The 19,621-nt window shown below is 36.1% G+C and overlaps 1 protein-coding gene across 1 annotated transcript in view; it reads right to left on the bottom strand.

Moving 5' to 3' along the window:
- Positions 1 to 19,621, bottom strand: part of LOC129232644 (uncharacterized) — a 125,017-nt gene that overhangs the window by 35,413 nt on the left and 69,983 nt on the right. Inside the window, exons 5-6 of the mRNA XM_054866776.1 lie at positions 16,503 to 16,695; positions 16,320 to 16,459 (exon numbers count right to left, since the gene is read on the bottom strand). Coding sequence (XP_054722751.1) covers positions 16,320 to 16,459; positions 16,503 to 16,695 — 333 coding nt within the window. The remainder of the gene's footprint in view (positions 1 to 16,319; positions 16,460 to 16,502; positions 16,696 to 19,621) is intronic.

Here is a 19,621-nt window from a genome sequence, read left to right as displayed (position 1 = left end):
TGGAGCTAAACAAGAACTTAATAAAAACGATACTATTTTACAAAAGTCAGAGAAAATCGATGATATCAGAGAAATATATGCACAGAGAATATTGTATTTTTTGCATAAAAACAATAACTGGTTTAAAATTAATGAAAAACAATATAATACTCGAATTTCAGGTAAACAATATAAAGTTATAAAACCAAATAAAACGATTATTAAAAAACAATTCTTTTACTTGGCACCGCGGCTGTTTAATGAACTAACGGAAGATGTTAGGAATGAGAAGAACTTTAGAAAATATAAACAAGGGGTCAATGAATATATACAAAATAACGACATTCTATCAACAATTAACTTTTAGCTGATAAAATATACTGACTTGCCAACCGGGGGGGGATTTTGTATTGTAATTTTTATACTATTGAATGTTTCAATGCGAGTTATTGTGTTTTTTTTCTGGAGTCAAACAGTCCAATAATTGTTCTGTGTAAAATTTTTACTACTTGTGTAAAATTAATTTGTAAATATTTCTGTTAATACATATTTGTGTTTGTACTCCATACTAAATCAATTAAAAAACACTGCGGACAGTGCCTTTGGCGCTCTTTAGTGTTGAATTTAATACTAACTCGTGTTGAACTATAGTCAAGATTTTCTTAATGTTTTATTATGAAGTTTGTAATTTATGTTTTATAGTTTGTAAGTTTTTTAACTTTACTTTTTTTTAAATTTTGCTTACTGTTATGTATGTGTATTTTGTTTGTTAATAAATTTTATCTTATCAAAAAAAAAAAAAAAAAAAAAAAAAAAAACATTGCAAAAAAAATTAACTGATGAAGAAGAATGGTAGTGGCCCACAAAATTAAAACTAAATTAAACGGGCTGATGTGTGCATCACATGACTTCCTTTTACTCCAATTTAAAGATAATAATGCCTCGGAGTGAGCAAAAAAATACTTTAAATACTTTCATTCCAAGTCTATTGCGAACCGAAGCAAAGAAAGCGTTTAATACAGATAAATTTTCCCAATATTGGCAGTTTTAATGTGATTCAATGTTTAACTCTCTAAATATGCCCAAATTGAAACCAGATTTAAAAAAAAAAATTAATTTGAATTTTGACATCTTGAATTCAAATTATGTTTTTCGCAATCACGAGTGTGTATGTAGGCGTGTGTGTTGTGTGTGGGGGTATGTGTTTGTGTGTAGGGGTTATGTGTATGTGTGTATAGACATGTGTGTTTGTGTCTGTGTGCTGGCATAAGTGTGTGGGTAGTTGTGTGTATGAGTGTGTGTATGGGGGGGGTATGTGTATGTAGGCATATGTGTTTGTGTCTGTGTGCAGGCATGAATGTGTGGGTAGTTGTGTGTATGTGTAGGTGTATGTTTTTGTGTATGTGTAGGTGATTGTATGTATGTGTTTGTGTGTGTATGTGTGTGTGTAGTTGTGTATGTATGCGCGCGCGCGCGTGTGTGTGTGTGTATGTGTGTATATTTTTATTCCAAGTCTGCTGCGAACCGAAGCAAAGAAAACGTTTTATACAGAGAAATTTTCCCAATATTGGGAGTTCTCTCCCATGTGCTTCAATGCTTAACTCTCTAAATATGGCCGAATTGAAACCAAATTAAAAAAAAAACCCTCCAAATTCGTCGCCAAGTTGGCGACAAAACTTGGCGACCAAAAGCTTGGCGATATATTGACAAGTGTTGGTCAAATTATAGCACCGCTTGAGTTTACATTGAAATTAACAATGATTTTACCCCGAAAAGGTGTAAAAGACCCCCTTTGGAACATCCGAATGCAACCAAAAGAGAAGGTGCACAACTAGACCCCACTTGGAGTCTATGTACCAAATTTCAACTTTCTAGGACATACCGTTCTTGAATTATGCGAGATACATACACACATACGCACATACATACGTACATACAGACGTCACGAGAAAACTCGTTGTAATTAACTCGGGGATCGTCAAAATGGATACTTCGGGTGTCTATACGTTCTTAAGCATGTATCCACGTGTGGTCGGGTTGAAAAAAAATCAACATTCATTCGGGGGTGAACAAAATGGAAATGAAGGCCGATTTTTGAGTGAAAATATTTTCGCGAATACAATAAATACTTCCCTTTTTGTAAAAGGAAGTAAAAACAAATATAATTTGAATTTTGACATCTTGAATTCAAATTATGTTTTTCGCAATCACGAGTGTGTGTATGTAGGCGTGTGTGTTTGTGTGTAGGGGATATGTGTATGTGTGTGTAGACATGTGTGTCTGTGTGCAGGCATGTGTGTATAGTTGTGTGTATGAATGTGTGGGGGGGATATGTGTATGTGTGTGTAGGCATATGTGTTTGTGTCTGCGTGCAGGCATGAATGTGTGGGTAGTTGTGTGTGTGTGTGTAGGTGTCTGTATGTATACGTGTGTGTATGTATATGTGTGTGTAGGTGTAGGTGTTTGTGTGTGTATCCGCGTGTTTGTAGGACATGGACGCAACCTGGAGACGGCTTTCGCTATAGGAGCAGCATCGTGAGGAGCCCGTCGACGGTGATGGTGCGGAGGGTGCTGGCGGGAAAATAAAATGATAGGACGCCAAAAACAGTCAAGTAAGAACAATAGGCAATCGTGATTGCTCAAAAAAAAAAAAAAAAATAATAATAATAATTTGAATTCTGAAATTTTGAATTCAAATTATGTTTTTCGCAATCACGAACTGAGACAGGACCCTACTCATTGGAGTTATTGTTTCTAGAAACGGCTCCTGTCCCCCCCCCCCAAGTCTGCCTCTCCTCCTGGGCGGTTACTTGTGCATAGTTGTGTGTGTGCGTAGACCTGTGTATGCACGTTGGCCTATGTGAGGGTATGTGTGTGAAGTCGTGTGTGTGTATGTGTGTGAACGTGCGTGTGTGTAGGACATGGACGCCTCCCACCAGGAGAATCGGATAGCTCAAAACCGGAGCAGTCGCGCCGCGCCGCCAGCAGAGGACGGTGGGCGGTGGTGCTGCAAAGGCTTCTGGTCCAAGTTAAAAAAGGCACGGACAGCAAAAACGGTCAAATAAGAACAATAAGCAATCGTGATTGCTCAAAAAAAAAAAAAAAAAAATTCAATACGTCAAAATGAGTTTTGAAGTCTTGAATTCAATTAATGTTTTTCGCAATCCAAAAGTGCGATAGGATCCTACTCGTTGGGACTCTCGTTTCTACAAATGGCTCCTATTGCAATCATAATTGCGAAAAACATAATTTGAATTTAAGACGTCAACTCTTAAAGGAATCTCAGGGGTCGCGTGCTGGATGTTAAGTGCTGGGTGCCGCATGAAAATTGTGTCAAGTCGAAAGGGTCGGGTATAAATAAAGCCGGTTTCGACGGACATATTCGCCACCGCAAAGAAGAACCAGAGGAGTTCACATTGTAAGCGTAGAAAAAGAAAATCAAAGGAACATCATCTACGGTTAAGCAGGAGCAACAAACAATTCGTGATTGCTCAAACAAAAAAATAAATAAATAAAATAAATAAATAAATAAAATAAAAAAGAAAAAGAAAAATTATATTAATTTGAATTTTTGGCATCTTGAATTCAAATAATGTTTTTCGCAATCACGAGTGTGTGTGTATGTGAATGCGCGTGTGTGTTTGTGCAGGTGCATATGTGTGTGTTTGTGTAGGCGCATGTGTGTGGGTGCGCGTGTGTGTGTATGTATGCATGTGTGTGCGTGTTGTGTATGCAGTGCCTTGTGTGTGTAGGCGTTCGTGTGTGTGTATGTAAGCATATGTGTTTGTGTCTGTGTGCAGGCATGAGTGTGTGTATGTGTGTGTGTAGGAGTGTGTGTTTGCGTCTGTGTGCAGGCATGAGTGTGTGTTTGTGTGGGTGCGTGTGTGTGTGTGTATGTATGCATGTGTGTGAGTGTTGTGTGTGTAGGAGTTCGTGTGTGTGTGTGTAGGCATTCGTGTGTGTGTGTATGTAAGCGTAAAAGTTTGGGTCTTTGTGCAGACATGAGTATGTGTATGTGTGTGTGTGCAGAAGTGTGTGTTTGTGTTTGTGCGCAGGCATGAGTGTGTGTATGTGTGGGTATGTGTGTGTGTAGGATATGGAGGCAACCTGGAGACGGTTTCCGCAAGAGGAGCAGCATCGTGAGGAGCCGGTCGACGGTGGTGCTGGCAGAGGGTGCTGGCGGGAAAATAAAATGATAGGAATTCAAAACAGTCAAATGAGAACAATAAGCAATCGTGATTGCTAAAAAAAGAAGAAGTAGAAAAAAGCCAAAAGTTAAATATAAAGCTCCTAAAAGCTGAAGGTCTGTCCAGATATCTGTCTGTCTGGCTCTGTGTGACACGCATAGCGCATAGAATGTTTCTACCGATTTTCATGAAATTTGGCACAAAATTAGTTTGTAGCATGGAGATATGCACCTCGAAGCCATTTGTCGAAAATTTGATTTTGTTCTTTTTCCATTCCAATTTTAAGTCTGTTGTTCGTATACTTTTTATAGTATGGGGAGAAATATTTCATTGACATTTTTAAGTTATTATTAATTTATATAATAACTTAATAATTATTATATAATATATTAAGTTATTATGTAAATTAAATTTGTATGTTACCATAGTTACGTCTTTTATTCCCTTTGATTATTTCGTTAATTTATTCATTTTTTTAAAATTTATTTATTGAGCAATCACGATTGCCTGTTGCTTTCATTTGACTGTTTTGATGTCCTATGATTTTATTTTACCACCAGCACCCTCTGCAGCATCACCGTCGGCCGGCTCCTCACGATGCTGCACCTATAGCGAAAACCGTGTCCAGGTTGCGTCCATATCCTACACTCACACGCATACATACACACACACACATACACAAACACCTACACACAGAAACACATACACACTCAAACACATACACACGCATGCATACATACAGACACCTACACATACACACAACTACCCATACACTCATGCCTGCACACAGACACAAACACATATGCCTACACACACATACACATTCCCCCCACACAAACACTAATACATACAACTACCCACACACTCATACCTGCACACAGACACAAACACACATCACATGCCTACACATACACATACCCTCCCTACACACAAACACACATACCCCCCACACACAAACATACCCCCCCCCCACACACACACTCGTGATTGCGAAAAACATAATTTGAATTCAAGAGGTCAAAATTCAAATTAATTTTCCTTTTTACTTCCTTTTACAAAAAAGGAAGTATTGTATTCGCGAAAAAATTTTCACTCAAAAATCGCCCTTAATTTCCATTTTGCTCACCCCCAAATGAATGTTGAGTTTTTTTTTCGATTCGACCACATGCGGAAAAGTGCCTAAGAATGTATAGACACGCGAAATATCCATTTTGACCATCACCGAGGTAATTACAACGACTTTTCTCGTGACGTCTGTATGTATGTGCGTATGTGTGTATGTGCGTATGTGCGTATGTGCGTATGTATCTCGCATAACTCAAAAATGGTATGTCCTAGAAAGTTGAAATTTGGTACATAGACTCGTAGTGGGGTCTAGTTGTGCACCTCCCCTTTTGGTTGCTTTCGGATGTTCCTAAGGGGGTCTTTTGCACCTTTTTGGGGGGAAATCATTGTTAATATCAATGCAAACTTAAGTGGTGTTATAATTTGGTAAACACTTGGTGACGTATCGCCAAGCTTTTGGTCGCCAAGTTTTTTCGCCAACTTGGCGACGATTTTTTTTTTTTAAATAACTTGGTATTAACTTGGCCACCGATGGAAATATTTAGAGAGTTAATCATTGAATCACATTATTTTTATTTATTTTTGAAAGTACAGTAATTAATTTTCAAAATTATTTTTTGGCAACAGGGGAAAAACAAACGATTTCTTTTTTCTTACTTTTTTTTTTTTTACTTAAGTATTATTTTCCCGAAAGAATTTTCACTCAAAAATCAACCTTAATTTCCATTTTGCTCACCCCCGAATGAATGTTGAGTTTTTTTTTTTTTTTTTTTTTCAAATCGACCACATGGATAAGTGCCTAAGAACGTATAGACACCCGAAATATTCATTTTGACGATTCCCGAGTTAGTTACAACGAATTTTTTCGTGACGTCTGTACGTACGTATGTATGTATGTGCGTATGTACGTATGTGCGGATGTGTGTATGTGCGTATGTATGTCGCATAACTCAAGAACGGTATGTCCTAGAAAGTTGAAATTTTGTACGTAGACTCCTAGTGGGATCTAGTTGTGCACCTCCCCTTTTGGTTGCATTCAGATGTTCTTAAGGGGGTCTTTTGCCCCCTTTTGGGGGAAATCATTGATAATTTTGATGTAAACTCAAGTGGTGTTATAATTTGGCGAACACTTGGCGATATATCGCCAGTCTTTTGATCGCCAAGTTTTGTCGCTAACTTGGTGACAAATTTGGCGATTTTTTTTAAGTTTTAAATCTGGTTTCAATTTGGCCACTGTAGGAAATATTTACAGAGTAAACTATTAAATCACATTAAAATTACCAATAATGGGAAAATGACATGAAATTGGAGTAAAAGGAAGTCATGTGATTCACACATCAGCTCGTTTATTTTTGTTATCATTATTATTTTTTTTAAGACATCTTTAGAAACTTGCTTTGTTTGGCGATTAATCCTATTTTTCTTTACTGGCAAGTATTTTAATAAAAATATTTTAACTGTTACGAAAAAGTCGTCTGCTTTTATTTTCTTAGTTTTTGTGGAATTCGCAACTCCAGAGCTTGAATACGCTACCTTGCGGTGATTAACAATACTACAGAAAAAGTTAAAACATTCCATTCCACGTTTTTTCTTTGGGCACAAATCACAGGCTTCAGACAGTTTGTGGTGTTATGTAATTTCAGAAAAATGAAAAAGAAAGCTTCCCACAAACACGATGAAAGTTAATGTCATTCACTAAGCGTCAAAGCAATTTATAAGGTACGGCATTTGTTTGTTTTACCTTTTTCATCGACATTAGACAGTGGTTGCAGCGCTCCCTATAGTTTATTGGAGTTGTGAATTACGTTCAGTAAAATATTGAATTACAACCTTCTTTCTTGAGTGTTTAATTTCGGAAAAATGTCTTATTTTGCGTTTTAAGCTAAGTAGGGAAACTTCCTTCCTCATTAAAAATATTTCTAAGGCTTTATAGCTAAGTTTTCAAATCTGCCAAAAATATGATATTGACTGTAAAGTATACAGGCGAGCCAGGTGACCTTTTAATATACTACTACGGGCTAAGCCGTGCGGGTACCGCTAGTTTATTGAATAAAGGAGGTTTTCATAACGTATAAACAAGTCTCATTCTTTTCGTCAAAATGAATGTTGGAATCTACTTTAATATTTATCGTCTGTGCAGCATTTTTATTGCGGTCGTAGTTTCTTTTGTGGCAACACTTGGAATTGTTTTGTAAAAAAACAGAGAACGAGTTCTCAGAACAAGTTGAATGAAATGGATTAACTTAAATGTGTTTTTGTTGATTCTTTATTGAAATGCTCAAGTCTGCCGCTATAATTATTAATCCCCGATGTATTTATTTAGTATTCTACTAAAAAAACGGACTACAAGACACAACCCAGCCAACATGGACGAAGAAAACGTGAATTCGGATGGAATGGCAAAGGTGAGCGTAAAAATTCTTCCTCCTTTTTATTTTGATAGAATTGATATGGTTCTTTCAAGTTGAAGTGCAATTTAAAATTGCCGGTAATGTAAGTGAGGAAAATGAATTCAATTTTACTCTGTTAGAATCAAAAAGCATTGAAAATATTTACATTGTTGGTTTAAATGGAGTAACGGAATGTAGTGATTCAATTTGCGGTTAAGCTGAAATCGCTTCAACAGCAGATGTTCCATGTGTGTTTCTGTTCATTCCTTATTGAAATGTTCTTGCTAATATTTCTCATTCCAAAGATTCTTGCTAATACAGTAGGCGCCTTTTAATGTGATCGTGGTTAATGTTATCATTCGCTTAATGTTATCAGAATCACGAAGTCCTGGAACACTTGCATGTTAACACACGTTAAAAAAGTCGGATATTGTAATCAGCGACTTCGTTTATTATTATCACTTTTTCATAAACTTTCAATTTTTTCCCCGTTTTTGTTCCTCAATTAACAGAAATACAGAGGCAAACCCTGACGAGACTAACTTTCTGTGTAGCATTCTGTGGTTTTCAATAGCAGTTCAAATTTTTTCTAGGAATGAAGCTACAGAAAGTTCGCCCCCCAGTGACCACAGACTCGCCCTAAGAAAACTTTCTTTTGCACTTAAAAAAATTCATTCGCTGGACATGTTGCAGGCATTGATGTAGGACCTCCATTGTTGCCATTACTTTGTGAACTATTAAAGAATTGTGTCGAGATTGAAAACAAAGCGCAGTTAAATTAAAATTCAAACAACAAGCAAAACCATGCTGGAAAAGATAGAAAAGCAGAATGTTCTTTGAAACTGGTTTACGAATGTTAGGAAAAACGGTCATATTTCACTTCACCTATTACTATGTGATAAAAAATTGCATAATTTAGCTTTAACTTTTTATAATTCAGATATCTCCATTCTGTTAATTTAGCAATTTATAATTTAAAACTACGCTCAGTTCAGCAAGAATCTACATATTCGGGATATATTAAATGACAAATGTGAAGAGCCCGCATAAGAACGAGTGCGACTTTTGTCGTACTTAAAGGCTCCATTCAAATTCTGAGGACAATGACCCACCCCGTCGGGCATTAAACCACTATCAATGGTGTCATTAAGTTAACGATATAAACCATAGACTAATAATAAGAGTAGACCGAGCTATGGCAACCCTTTTGCTGCTCATAAACCAAACCATGTGACTGGTGGATATCCTAGCAACAGCGGGCGTTGATCGTAGCAGACGCCCGCGAGAAATAAAATAAGTAGAGTTGATGGAACACGGAAGAATGATCTTTTATGGAGTCCGATTTGTAAATTTGTTATTCTAAGTTGTAAATCTTTTGTTAATATAGTGAGTTTTTCGTTTAGATAGTATTGTGCATTTTCTATAGTCAATTTCAATAACTCTCTAAGCAATAAAAGATGCAAGCGCCCAAAAAGAATCAGCAAACGGTAAGATTTTTACCTACACTTTCAATGTAAGATACCGATTAGTACATTTTTGCGTTAACGCAAAACGTTTACGCCATTTCGTTCACGCCAACGCTGACAGCTCCAAATGAAATAAAAGTTACCGAAAACTAATGTCAAAATAATGCATAACTAAAAGAAAAACAGTTCAATCTCTGCACCTGGAAGTTTTTTTTTAATGAAAACACAGTCTTAAAATACATGTCGAGTGCCAAACTATAGATAATGCTGCCATCTAGCAACCATGTTGCCAAAGTCTTCGCCAAGCCCTTCCACTAGTCACATGATACATCTATGAACCAATTTTCTTCATCAGCAAGAATGAGAAAGCTCGGTCTACTCTTATTATTAGTCTATGATATAAACTGAATCCTGGAATATTTATACATATAAATTTTGAAAACTCTTCCATGTGCTTCAAAGTTGTGCTTCGTCAAAAACGTGCTGAATTTTCTTTTGATAAACAATCGTATTGTCATATAATTAAATTATCTTATATAATCAAAAAACTGAGCGTATGTACCTATGTATCCATGTTTGTCCAAGCTTCTTCTCCCGAACGACAGTGAACTGACCATCGAACCTGGTATCCATGGATTTGTCATCTTCCCGTCTTCATGTTTGGGCTGTTTAGCATATTCCTCCGATAATAATTAGCGGAGATATCAATTAAAAACTATTAATTATATGACGCCTAGATTTCGATATAAAATCCCTATTTTTCGAAGGCTTTCCTCCATTCAAATTATTATTCAAGGCTTCATCTCAACTTCCCGCAACAATGCTTTTATTAAAATGTGCAGCGGTGAAAAAAAATCATTGAGATGAAAGATCTGTTGCCATTTTTTTTCTCGAATATGAACAGGTAAAATTCTTGTTTTTGTTTTGAGGCTTTTCCTGTAATCACACACACACACACACACACAGGGGATTTAAAATGTTTACTTTTTGAGGTTTTTCCGCAATCTGCCGCAAAATTTCGCTGACTTTTTTTTTTTTTGGCTCAAGCCTGAGTGTTGAACTTGCGTCACTAGACATAACTTTTATTTTCGAGGTGGACCGTGCAAACCCGGGCGACGCAGTTAGTCTAGTATTAAATGTTGTTCTTGTCAGTCTTATGGCCATAGTGAATATGTAGTTCCATCAAGAATCGATAAACATTGAATTCAATATCTTGGACATGGCTGCTTCAGAACTACGAACTATGGGATTTGCATTAATTTCTAACGTTTAGTAATGCTTCTTGATTTCTCATTCTTTCTACATGGACTAGAACATCCACAAGGCTTAAAAAAATAATTTCAAAAGAATTGAATAAAAAAATCATGCATACAAACAAAAATTACTAGACTTATTAGCATTTTATACGCTACGACATGCGTTTATTTTACCTTTTTTATCCGCCATTAGACGGTGGCTGCAATGCCCCCTAAGTTCACTGGAGTTGCGAATTATTTAACACACATTATTTTTGATTTGACTGTAAATCGGAATTTTCGAAGTTTTTACCACTATCTTTTAAGTGAAACATTAAAAGCCTTTTAAAAAGTAACTACAATAGCAGTAATGATTATTAAAAAATTTTTTTTGAAAAATACTTGAATTTTTCATGCATGTGAGTAAACCGCCCTTTCTACTGCGAAGTTTCTATCCAAAAGTGACTTATTAATTGAACTGAAGATCACTTAGTCTTATTTTATTTTTTAGGAGAAACACCAGAATATAAACTTTGCACATTCCAAATCGAATTTCATTTCCATCTGCATCAAAACTCTAGCTTGCACTATCTTTTCCACAATAATTTCAGCTTGATTCCAGTAAGTTTTATTACTAACTATTGGTACCCGCACTGCTTTGCCCATAATAGAAAAATTGAAAGGTCTTTTGGTTCGCCTGTATATTTACAAATAATGTGGGGTGAATTTTCTCGCCAATTGGCTTGTGCCCATGTTACAGTTCTACGTTATGATAATTTCGTAATTTACTCGTCCGCCTTATGGTAATTTTGTTCTTAAAACTGGAATAGAAAAAGAACCACATCGAATTTTCGAAAAATCGCTTCGAGGTGCACACCCCCATGCCACAAACTAACTTTGTGCCAAACTTCATGAAAATCGGCCAAACGGTCTAGGCGCTATGCGCGTCACAAAGATACGGACAGACAGAGATCCCGACAGAGAGACATTCTGCTTTATTATTAGTAAAGATAAAGAAAGATGAAGATAATATTTTTTTTTAAGTCTCTTGATTAATGTTGACGAAATAAATTTTGCTACTGAGTCTCCTGATTTAAGTTCAATCTTAGTCATCAAATCACAGTTTTAGATGCCCAACCCCGAACCTGCACTCGTAACAGTTGAAATCACTCCATTTTAGGAATTATATTTTGAGAGTGATGTAAGCATTTTGGCTGTGTGTTAATACCATTGCATGAGCAAATAAACAAAGACATACTACAGAAAATCAATTTATTAATTTGAAAAATGGAACATAATGGAAGGGATGTCCTTGGGGAGCGCTGCTGGAAGCACCTGCTGGTGTTCTTGAAGGGTTCCGGAAAGTTGCCAAGACCAACTATGGAAGATGAGTGGAAAAGAATGAATCATGCGTTTCTGAAATAAAAGCATCTTTTACCGAAAAGTTAACATAGAGGTGGTTTTTGTTAATTTTCCATAAAGTAAAGGAATGTAAGGCAAAATGAAATTGCTAAAATAACTTACTTTCTTCAAAATGAACAAATTGGAAATTTGTGTTAAAATTAAGGAGTTACAGTACCTCAAAAATGGCGAAACGATCAAAAAAAAATTTATTGCTTATTTCAAAACTAAACACTAGTCCAAACACAGGGGAAAAGTTTCATTGCTGTAGCTCAAATATTTAAAAAGTTATGAATTGTTTTATATCATGCTCGCTATGTGTTCTCATGCAAAAAGAAAACTTTAAATTGATTTTTCTCCATGATCGTTTTTTTTAATGTTTTCGTGTCATAAGAATCCCTAAGGATTTTTTTCTATTAAAGATACAGCTTTAAAGTAATACTTTTTGCAATTGAGATAATATATTTAACAAAACTGTGCATTGGATAAGCATTTTATAAATGACTCAAATGTTTAGAGCATGTTATACCTTTAAAAACCAAATTTTTTGGACAAAAATTACGGTTTTTGCCGTAATTGATCTAAGCATTTTATAAATGACTCAAATGTTTAGAGCATGTTATACCTTTAAAAACCAAATTTTTTGGACAAAAATTACGGTTTTTGCCGTAATTGATCACAGAAAATTTTCTAGTAAACTGAAAAGCAAATGAATGCACAGATTTTTAGAGATGATGATTGTAACCATTTAGCAAAAAAGATTTTTTTTATATAAGTTTAAAAACAAAAAACCTTAGGGATTTTAAAAAATTGAAATTTTCCTAAATGTTTTGAATTTTTAAAAAAAGTAAGCAATATTTTAAATTTTTTTAAAAAAATTATTGATTATAAAGTAAGTAAGCATGTTATGGTTTCAGCAAAAAATAGAATTTACTTGAATTTAAAAAAAATGCTTGAAAGGTACTGTGACTCCATAAGGTACATAAAGTAAGGCCAATGTATTTTACAAAAAAACTTGTATTGAAACATTATTTTTAATTTTTAACAGTAATTTTGTTCCTTAAAAAAAAAGTGAAAGTTTTTTCGTTTTCTTTTTTATGGGATAAAATGAAAAAAAAAAAATTTCACTTATAATAGTTTCTGTTTGAAAACTAAAAGTATTTTTGATCAAATGGATGAGTAAATCTTTACTACTAATAAAGCTGAATGTATATCTGTCCGGAGGATGTCTGGATGTCTGTAGGATATTTGTAGGATGTCTGTGACGCGCATAGCGCCTAAACCGTTCGGCCGATTTTCATGAAATTTGGCACGAAGTTAGTTCGTAGCATGGGGGTGTGCACCTCGAAGCGATTTTTCGAAAATTCGATGTGGTTCTTTTTCTATTCCAATTTTAAGAACAAAAACTATCATAAATTACGAAATTATCATAACGTGTAACCGTAACATGGGCAGAAGCCAATTGGCGAGATACGAAATCATCATAACGTGTAACCGTAACATGAGTACAAGCCAATTGACGAGAAAATTCACAATACATTATTTGTAAATACAGGCGAACCAAAAGACCTTTTAATTTTTCTATTACGGGCGAAGCCGTGCGGGTACCACTAGTAAAAGAATAAATGAAGAAATGAGTCGATAATGGAGCCATAAACGAACAAATGAACAAAATAATTAACCAATATATGTCAAAAAATAAATGGGTGCATGAAATAATATATGAATGAATAAATAAGTTAAGGAATGCAAATAAATGAATAAATCAATTAATCCGTAAAGTAAACAAAATGAAGTCTTTCGCTTTTCCCCATCCACTTTTACCCACATGCGCTTGACAAATTGCACAAAATATTTAAAACTAAAATAAGCTTAATATTAAGTAACTAGTAGTACCCGCACGGCTTTGCCCGTTATAGAAAAATTAAAAGGTCTTTTGGTTCGCCTGTATATTTACACATAATGTATGGTGAATCTTCTCGCCAATTGGCTTGTACCCATGTTACGGTTCCACGTTATGATAATTTCGTAATTTACTCTCCCGTCTTATGATAATTTTGTTCTTAAAATTGGAATAGAAAAAGAACCACATCGAATTTTCAAAACATCGCTTCGAGGTGCACACCCCCATGCTACAAACTAACTTTGTGCCAAATTTCATGAAAATCGGCCGAACGGTCTAGGCGCTATGCGCGTCACAGAGATCCGGACAGAGAGAGATCCTGACAGACAGAGATCCCGACAGAGAGACTTTCTGCTTTATTATTAGTAAAGAATAAATGATGCCCCGACTATTCCATGTCTCAATTAATATTTAAAATATTAATTACAAGAACTTCAGCATTTTATAATGACAAAAGCAATTTTTAACTTTCCATAAAATATTACAATATGAGTATCAATATTTGAAAATGGCCACAGGGGGACAAAAAAAAACATTTTTTCTTTGGTGCCCAGAGTTTGAGAATTGATTTTAGATATATTTGGGGCTCTGAATCGAAATATGAAATTAGTTTTTCTCTAGCAGCTCTACTTTCTTTTACATAAGTGCTGCTGTTTTACCCAAAATGTGGAGTTTTAACTCCGTTTTGCGCACTTCTAAAGCAAGTGTATGCTTCTTAAACAAGGATTACTTCTGGCATATTTACCCTTTTGTCAGCCTACAGTCTGGTACGCTTCTTAAACAAGGATTGCTTCTGGCATATTTACCCTTTTGTCAGCCTGCAGTCTAGTACGCTTTTTAAACAAGGATTGCTTCTGGCATATTTACCCTTTTGTCAGCCTGCAGTCTAATACGCTTCTTAAACAAGGATTGCTTCTGGCATATTTACCTTTTTGTCAGCCTGCAGTCTTGTACAATAAAGGAAAATTCACCAGATGCAGTAAAGGTTTGACAAGTTTAGTAATAACTTGTCAACACGTTAAGGTCAATTTAAGTTCTTGCTTGCATATATTCACTTCCCGCGATGTGTGATGAGCTGGATCTTTGTATACAATATTTTTCAGGGCCCATTGGTTGACCCTAGATAAACATTTTTTGGGGAGTCCTCTGAAGTCAAACCTTATAAACATAAACGTTAATGGGGAACCACCATTTCAACGGTGTTGAGGTGTTTTACCACTCGTTCAAAATATTTGTTGGGAGGCACAGTATCCCACACTTAACTACACGTAAAAAAAGCAAATAAATAAAAGAGAAAACTTAAGAAAAATGAAAGAAAAATAAGGTAAAGTTTTCTTAAGTAAGATTACTACAATTTTAGTCATTTTGAGGCTCTTAAAAATGAGGAACCCATGTCCAACAGCATAATTGGACTGTTTGGTAATCAGTCTCTTTTTGTTTGTACAATACAATAGGAAATAATATCCCTGCTTTGTGTTTTATTTGACCTATAGATGTAACTTAAACACGTTTTATGTATATCTAATTGTTATATCTTAGAAAAATGAGCTTCTGGGCAAAAACTGATGTCATATTTGAACTCAGGGTACCAAATTCATACGAAGTCAGCTCCCAAAACCCCAGCACCAAAAACACTGTTCCCCTATGTTATTGTACGCTTGGGTCTACAGGGATAACGTTTTCCTGACTGCAATAGACTATATGTGGTACTACAGTGAAGCATCGTTTATACAATTCTCTTTTATACGTTTTCATCAATTATTCGTTTTTAAAATTGGCCCCTGCAAAGTCTAATACACATTAACCTATATCTATAATACGTTTTTTCGTTTGTACGCTTTTTTCATATAGTCCCTTCAAAAACGTATAAACGGTGCTTCACTGTATATGGTTAACACTTTCAGGTCCGAGTTATTTCGACCGCATATCTCCCTCCAGACGGGTTTTTTTTGGCACTTTGCATGATTTTTTAGAAAAATACTTGGAAGAAATGTATTTTAGTAATTTTTATTGTATTACATACTTCAAGATGTTTTCTTTCGTATTAAAGGAAATATTTGAATGAAATAAAAATCAATTTTTAGTAAGAAATTGTCGAAAAACGCATGTTTGAAACTAAAAAAACAAGTTCCGCATAAGAAAACATAATTTTACCATAAAAGCAGACTCAAACAAAACTTACTTGAACAAATATCTGAAAATAGGTTTAATTTGAAAATAAACATTATTTAATAAAATTTGCTTTTGTATAGTACATTTCAAAGCACTAACTCGAATTTAAACAACCGATTCTATCACGATTCATGTAATTATTTCTGCCTGGTGCTGCCAGCTATATATATATTTTTTTGAAAGTAAAAGGTTTGTTTATAGTATCTAAAAAGGTTAGAAACGTGTAGAACTCGTACATTTATAGCTGAGAGAGTAAAAATTTGACCCCCGAGAGAATCTCGGGCTTAGTTCCCTGCACCAAAAACGGCAACCCGAGTGACGCTCGGGCATAGATCTCAAAGTGTTAATATATTGCCAGATAGGTGGCACTAAAAACAGAGTAAATATTTCACCATTTCACTTTGCCGCTCTATTTCACTTTGCGCCACATTCCCCTACATTTAGCAGATTCTCGTGAAGAATAAGACGCAGTGAAATGGAGCAATGAAGCGAATTTACTTCGAAAACAAGCTTCGTCTTACCTTCCCGCCATGAGGCGTTTCTGACTTAAAACATTCCCACATGGCGATTCTCGACTTCTGAAGGCCTCATGGTATAAACCTCTAGGGTAACCCTCAGGGCTACTACCACCAGCGCTCCCAACCTCACATTCAGCGTCCATCTGGATTGATACCTCCATCGTTGCCTGCTGGATCACGTGGTACTTCTTGGTAACCGCCGCAAGCAGCTGCATAGCCTCCATAACCACCAGGACCTCCATATCCACCAGGACCGGCACTTCCACCCTGGCCTCCAAAACCACCTTGGCCACCAAAACCGCCCTGGCCGCCAAACTGACGGCGGACTCTGGAGTTTTCTTCTTTACTTGCGTCCTCCGATGCCATCATCGGCTGCAACCTGGAAAACAAACGGGTATTCATTCAGACTCGTATCATTGCCGCACGGACTACGATCTTCAGTCTCCGCATTTTAGTGTTCTCAACACTACTGCAACTACTTTTTGTTATTGAAAAAAATAAATTAATGGACAGCAAAATAACGAAATCAACGATATAAAAATGAAAATAAGTTTAAAAAACTAGAAATTAACTTGACTTCTGAGACTTTGAATTCAAATTATGTTTTTCGTAATCACGAGTTACGACAGGACCGCGCTCATTGGGGGCTAGTGTTTCTAGAAACGGCTCCTGTCCCCCAAAACTGCTCCTCTTCCTGGGCGGTTACGTGTGTATAGTTTAGTGTGTGTGTGTATGTGTAGGCTTGTATATGTGCGTAGACCTGTGTATGCACGTAGGCGTGAGTGTGTAGAGAACATGGACGCCACTGCCCAGAAAAATGGTTGAAATGGACTCGGCACACCTCAAAACGTTCGAATCCTTCGAAATTCGAAAATTTCGTGCCATTAGTGTTTTGGCCGTTAGTAGCATGTAAGGGGAGGTGGTAATAGTGTGTAATAGTTTTGTGTATGTGTGTAGGCGAGCGTGCGTGCATGTGTAGGCTTGTGTGTGCGCCTAGAAATGTGTGTATGCACGAAGGTGTGTGTGTGTATGCACGTAGGTGTGTGTGTGTATGCACGTAGGTGTGTGTGTATGCATGTAGGCGTGTGTGTATGCACGTAGGGCGTGTGTGTATGCACGTAGGCGTGTGTGTATGCACGTAGGCGTGTGTGTATGTGTGTAAAGGCTTGTGTGCATGAGCGAGTGTGTGTATATTGAGCGTGTGTGTGTGTGCGGATGAGTGTGCGTGTGTGTAGGACATGGACACACCCGACCAGGAGAAACGGATTCCAGGAGGCAGTGCTTGGAGCCGCGCCTGCAGAGGATGGTGCTACCGAGGCCACTGGCCCAAGCTGAAAAAGGAATTGGACATCAAAAACGGTCAAATGAGAACAATAAGCAATCGTGATTGCTCAATAAGCTATTGACCGGGCTGCAGGATTGGATGGAAATAGATATTTGTGCTAGAAACAAAATACATCCTCGTAGGAATTTATATTGTTTTCTTGCCACTTGCATTTAAACCCTCTAAAATTGAAAGAACTGTTGAATGATCAAATTATCGGCAACAATTCTGCAGCATGCATAAAATACTCCGCCAACTCAGTCATTCCATCCGAGGACTGCAGTTTCGTGCTTTTTAGCACTCATCAGCAGGGAATAGGAAGTAACTAAGCTAAAGGCAGAAAACCTCCTAAAGGAGCCAAGAGAGCCAAAGAGACTGGTAGCTAATATAGAATTATCGCACCAAACAGTGACCGCAGCAATGGTGCGGTTCAATTCAAAGATTGAAGGCATCTTGCAAGGTACTTTGCAATTATGTTAATTTTACAATACGCCAATTTAATGATAATAGTGCCTTGGAGTAAGCAAGGAAACACTAAATATTTTCACCCCTAGTTTCTTGCAAACCGAAGCAAAAAAAAAAAAAAAACCTTTAACACAGATTTATTTCCCCATCATTGGCAATTTTAATGTGATTCAGTGGTTGACTCTTTAAATATCACCCACATTGGCCAGAGTTAAAACCAAATTTAAAAAAAATGACTAAATTTGCCGCCAAGATGGCGACAAAACTTGGCGACCAAAAGACTGGCGATATATCGCCAAGTGTCCAACAAATTATAACACCACTTCAGTTTACATCGAAATGAACAATGATTTCCCCCCAAAAAGGTGTAAAAGACCCTCTTAGGAACATCCGAATGCAATCAAAAGGGTAGGTGCGCAACTAGACTTCACTAGAAGCCTAAGTACCAAATTTCAACTTTCTAGGATATACCGTTTTTGAGTTATGCGAGATAGATACGCCCATTCGTACATACACACATACGCACTTGCATATTCATACGTACATACGGACGTCACGAGAGAGCTCGTTGTAATTATCTCGGGGATCGTCAAAATGGATATTTCGGGTGTCTGTACGTTCCTAGGCACATATATCCACGTGTGGTCGGGTCGAAAAAAAAACTCAACATTCATTCTTGGGTGAGCACAATGGAAATGAAGGCCGATTTTTGAGTGAAATTTTTTTCGCGAATACAATACTTCCTTTTTTGTAAAAGGAAGTAAAAACGTTTTAGAATTTCAAATTGTTAACGATTGTGGGATAATTTTCTTGTAAAACAAATACAAAAGCATACTTAAGATACAGTGGCTCCCAAAAGTCTTCGTACACCTTCGACTTTCAACGAAATAGGCCCTTATCCATTGGTTAGAATTAATATTTAAGAATAGGTATTTAATTATAAGATCTATGATAAATTTTCAACAAAACTACATGAAAAGTTTTAAAAAAATATTAAAACTTAATTTTTTAAAAATCAAAAACCTAAAAGTGCCGGAAATTTTATCTCACAAAAGTCTTCGTACACTTTATAAAATGTCTATATATTATTGAATAATTTAACTTTTGATTAAGTTATTAATTAGTAGAATATCATACAGTATTTATAACACCTTTTAAACACCTGGGAATAGATTTCATTCTTTTTCTTTCTTTTTTTCGCGTAATTTCTGAGTAAGTGTTCAACCACACTTCGAGTCTTACTGTTTCTAGCTCTATTTCCGTTTTAAAGCGCTATTTTCGTAATCTAGCCTCCATATATCTCTAAATACGTTACATTCAGTTCAAATCTGGAGATTGAGGGGGTATTTTCTAAACTTAAGGACATTTTTCGAGGCACTAGACGCAACCGTTGAAAACCGTGTGCTTCTTATCATTATCTGGATAAGAAACAAAGTTGTTTCTAGTAGCCAAAATTTTGGCTAAGATTTCAAAATTGGTTTTTAAAATATTTAAAGGAACAGCATGATTCATTATT

The sequence above is a fragment of the Uloborus diversus genome, unplaced genomic scaffold, assembly GCF_026930045.1.
Source record: "Uloborus diversus isolate 005 unplaced genomic scaffold, Udiv.v.3.1 scaffold_13, whole genome shotgun sequence".
NCBI lineage: Eukaryota > Metazoa > Arthropoda > Arachnida > Araneae > Uloboridae > Uloborus > Uloborus diversus.
The sequence above is the reverse complement of the archived record's forward strand: the minus strand, read 5'-3'. Positions and strand labels throughout refer to the sequence as shown.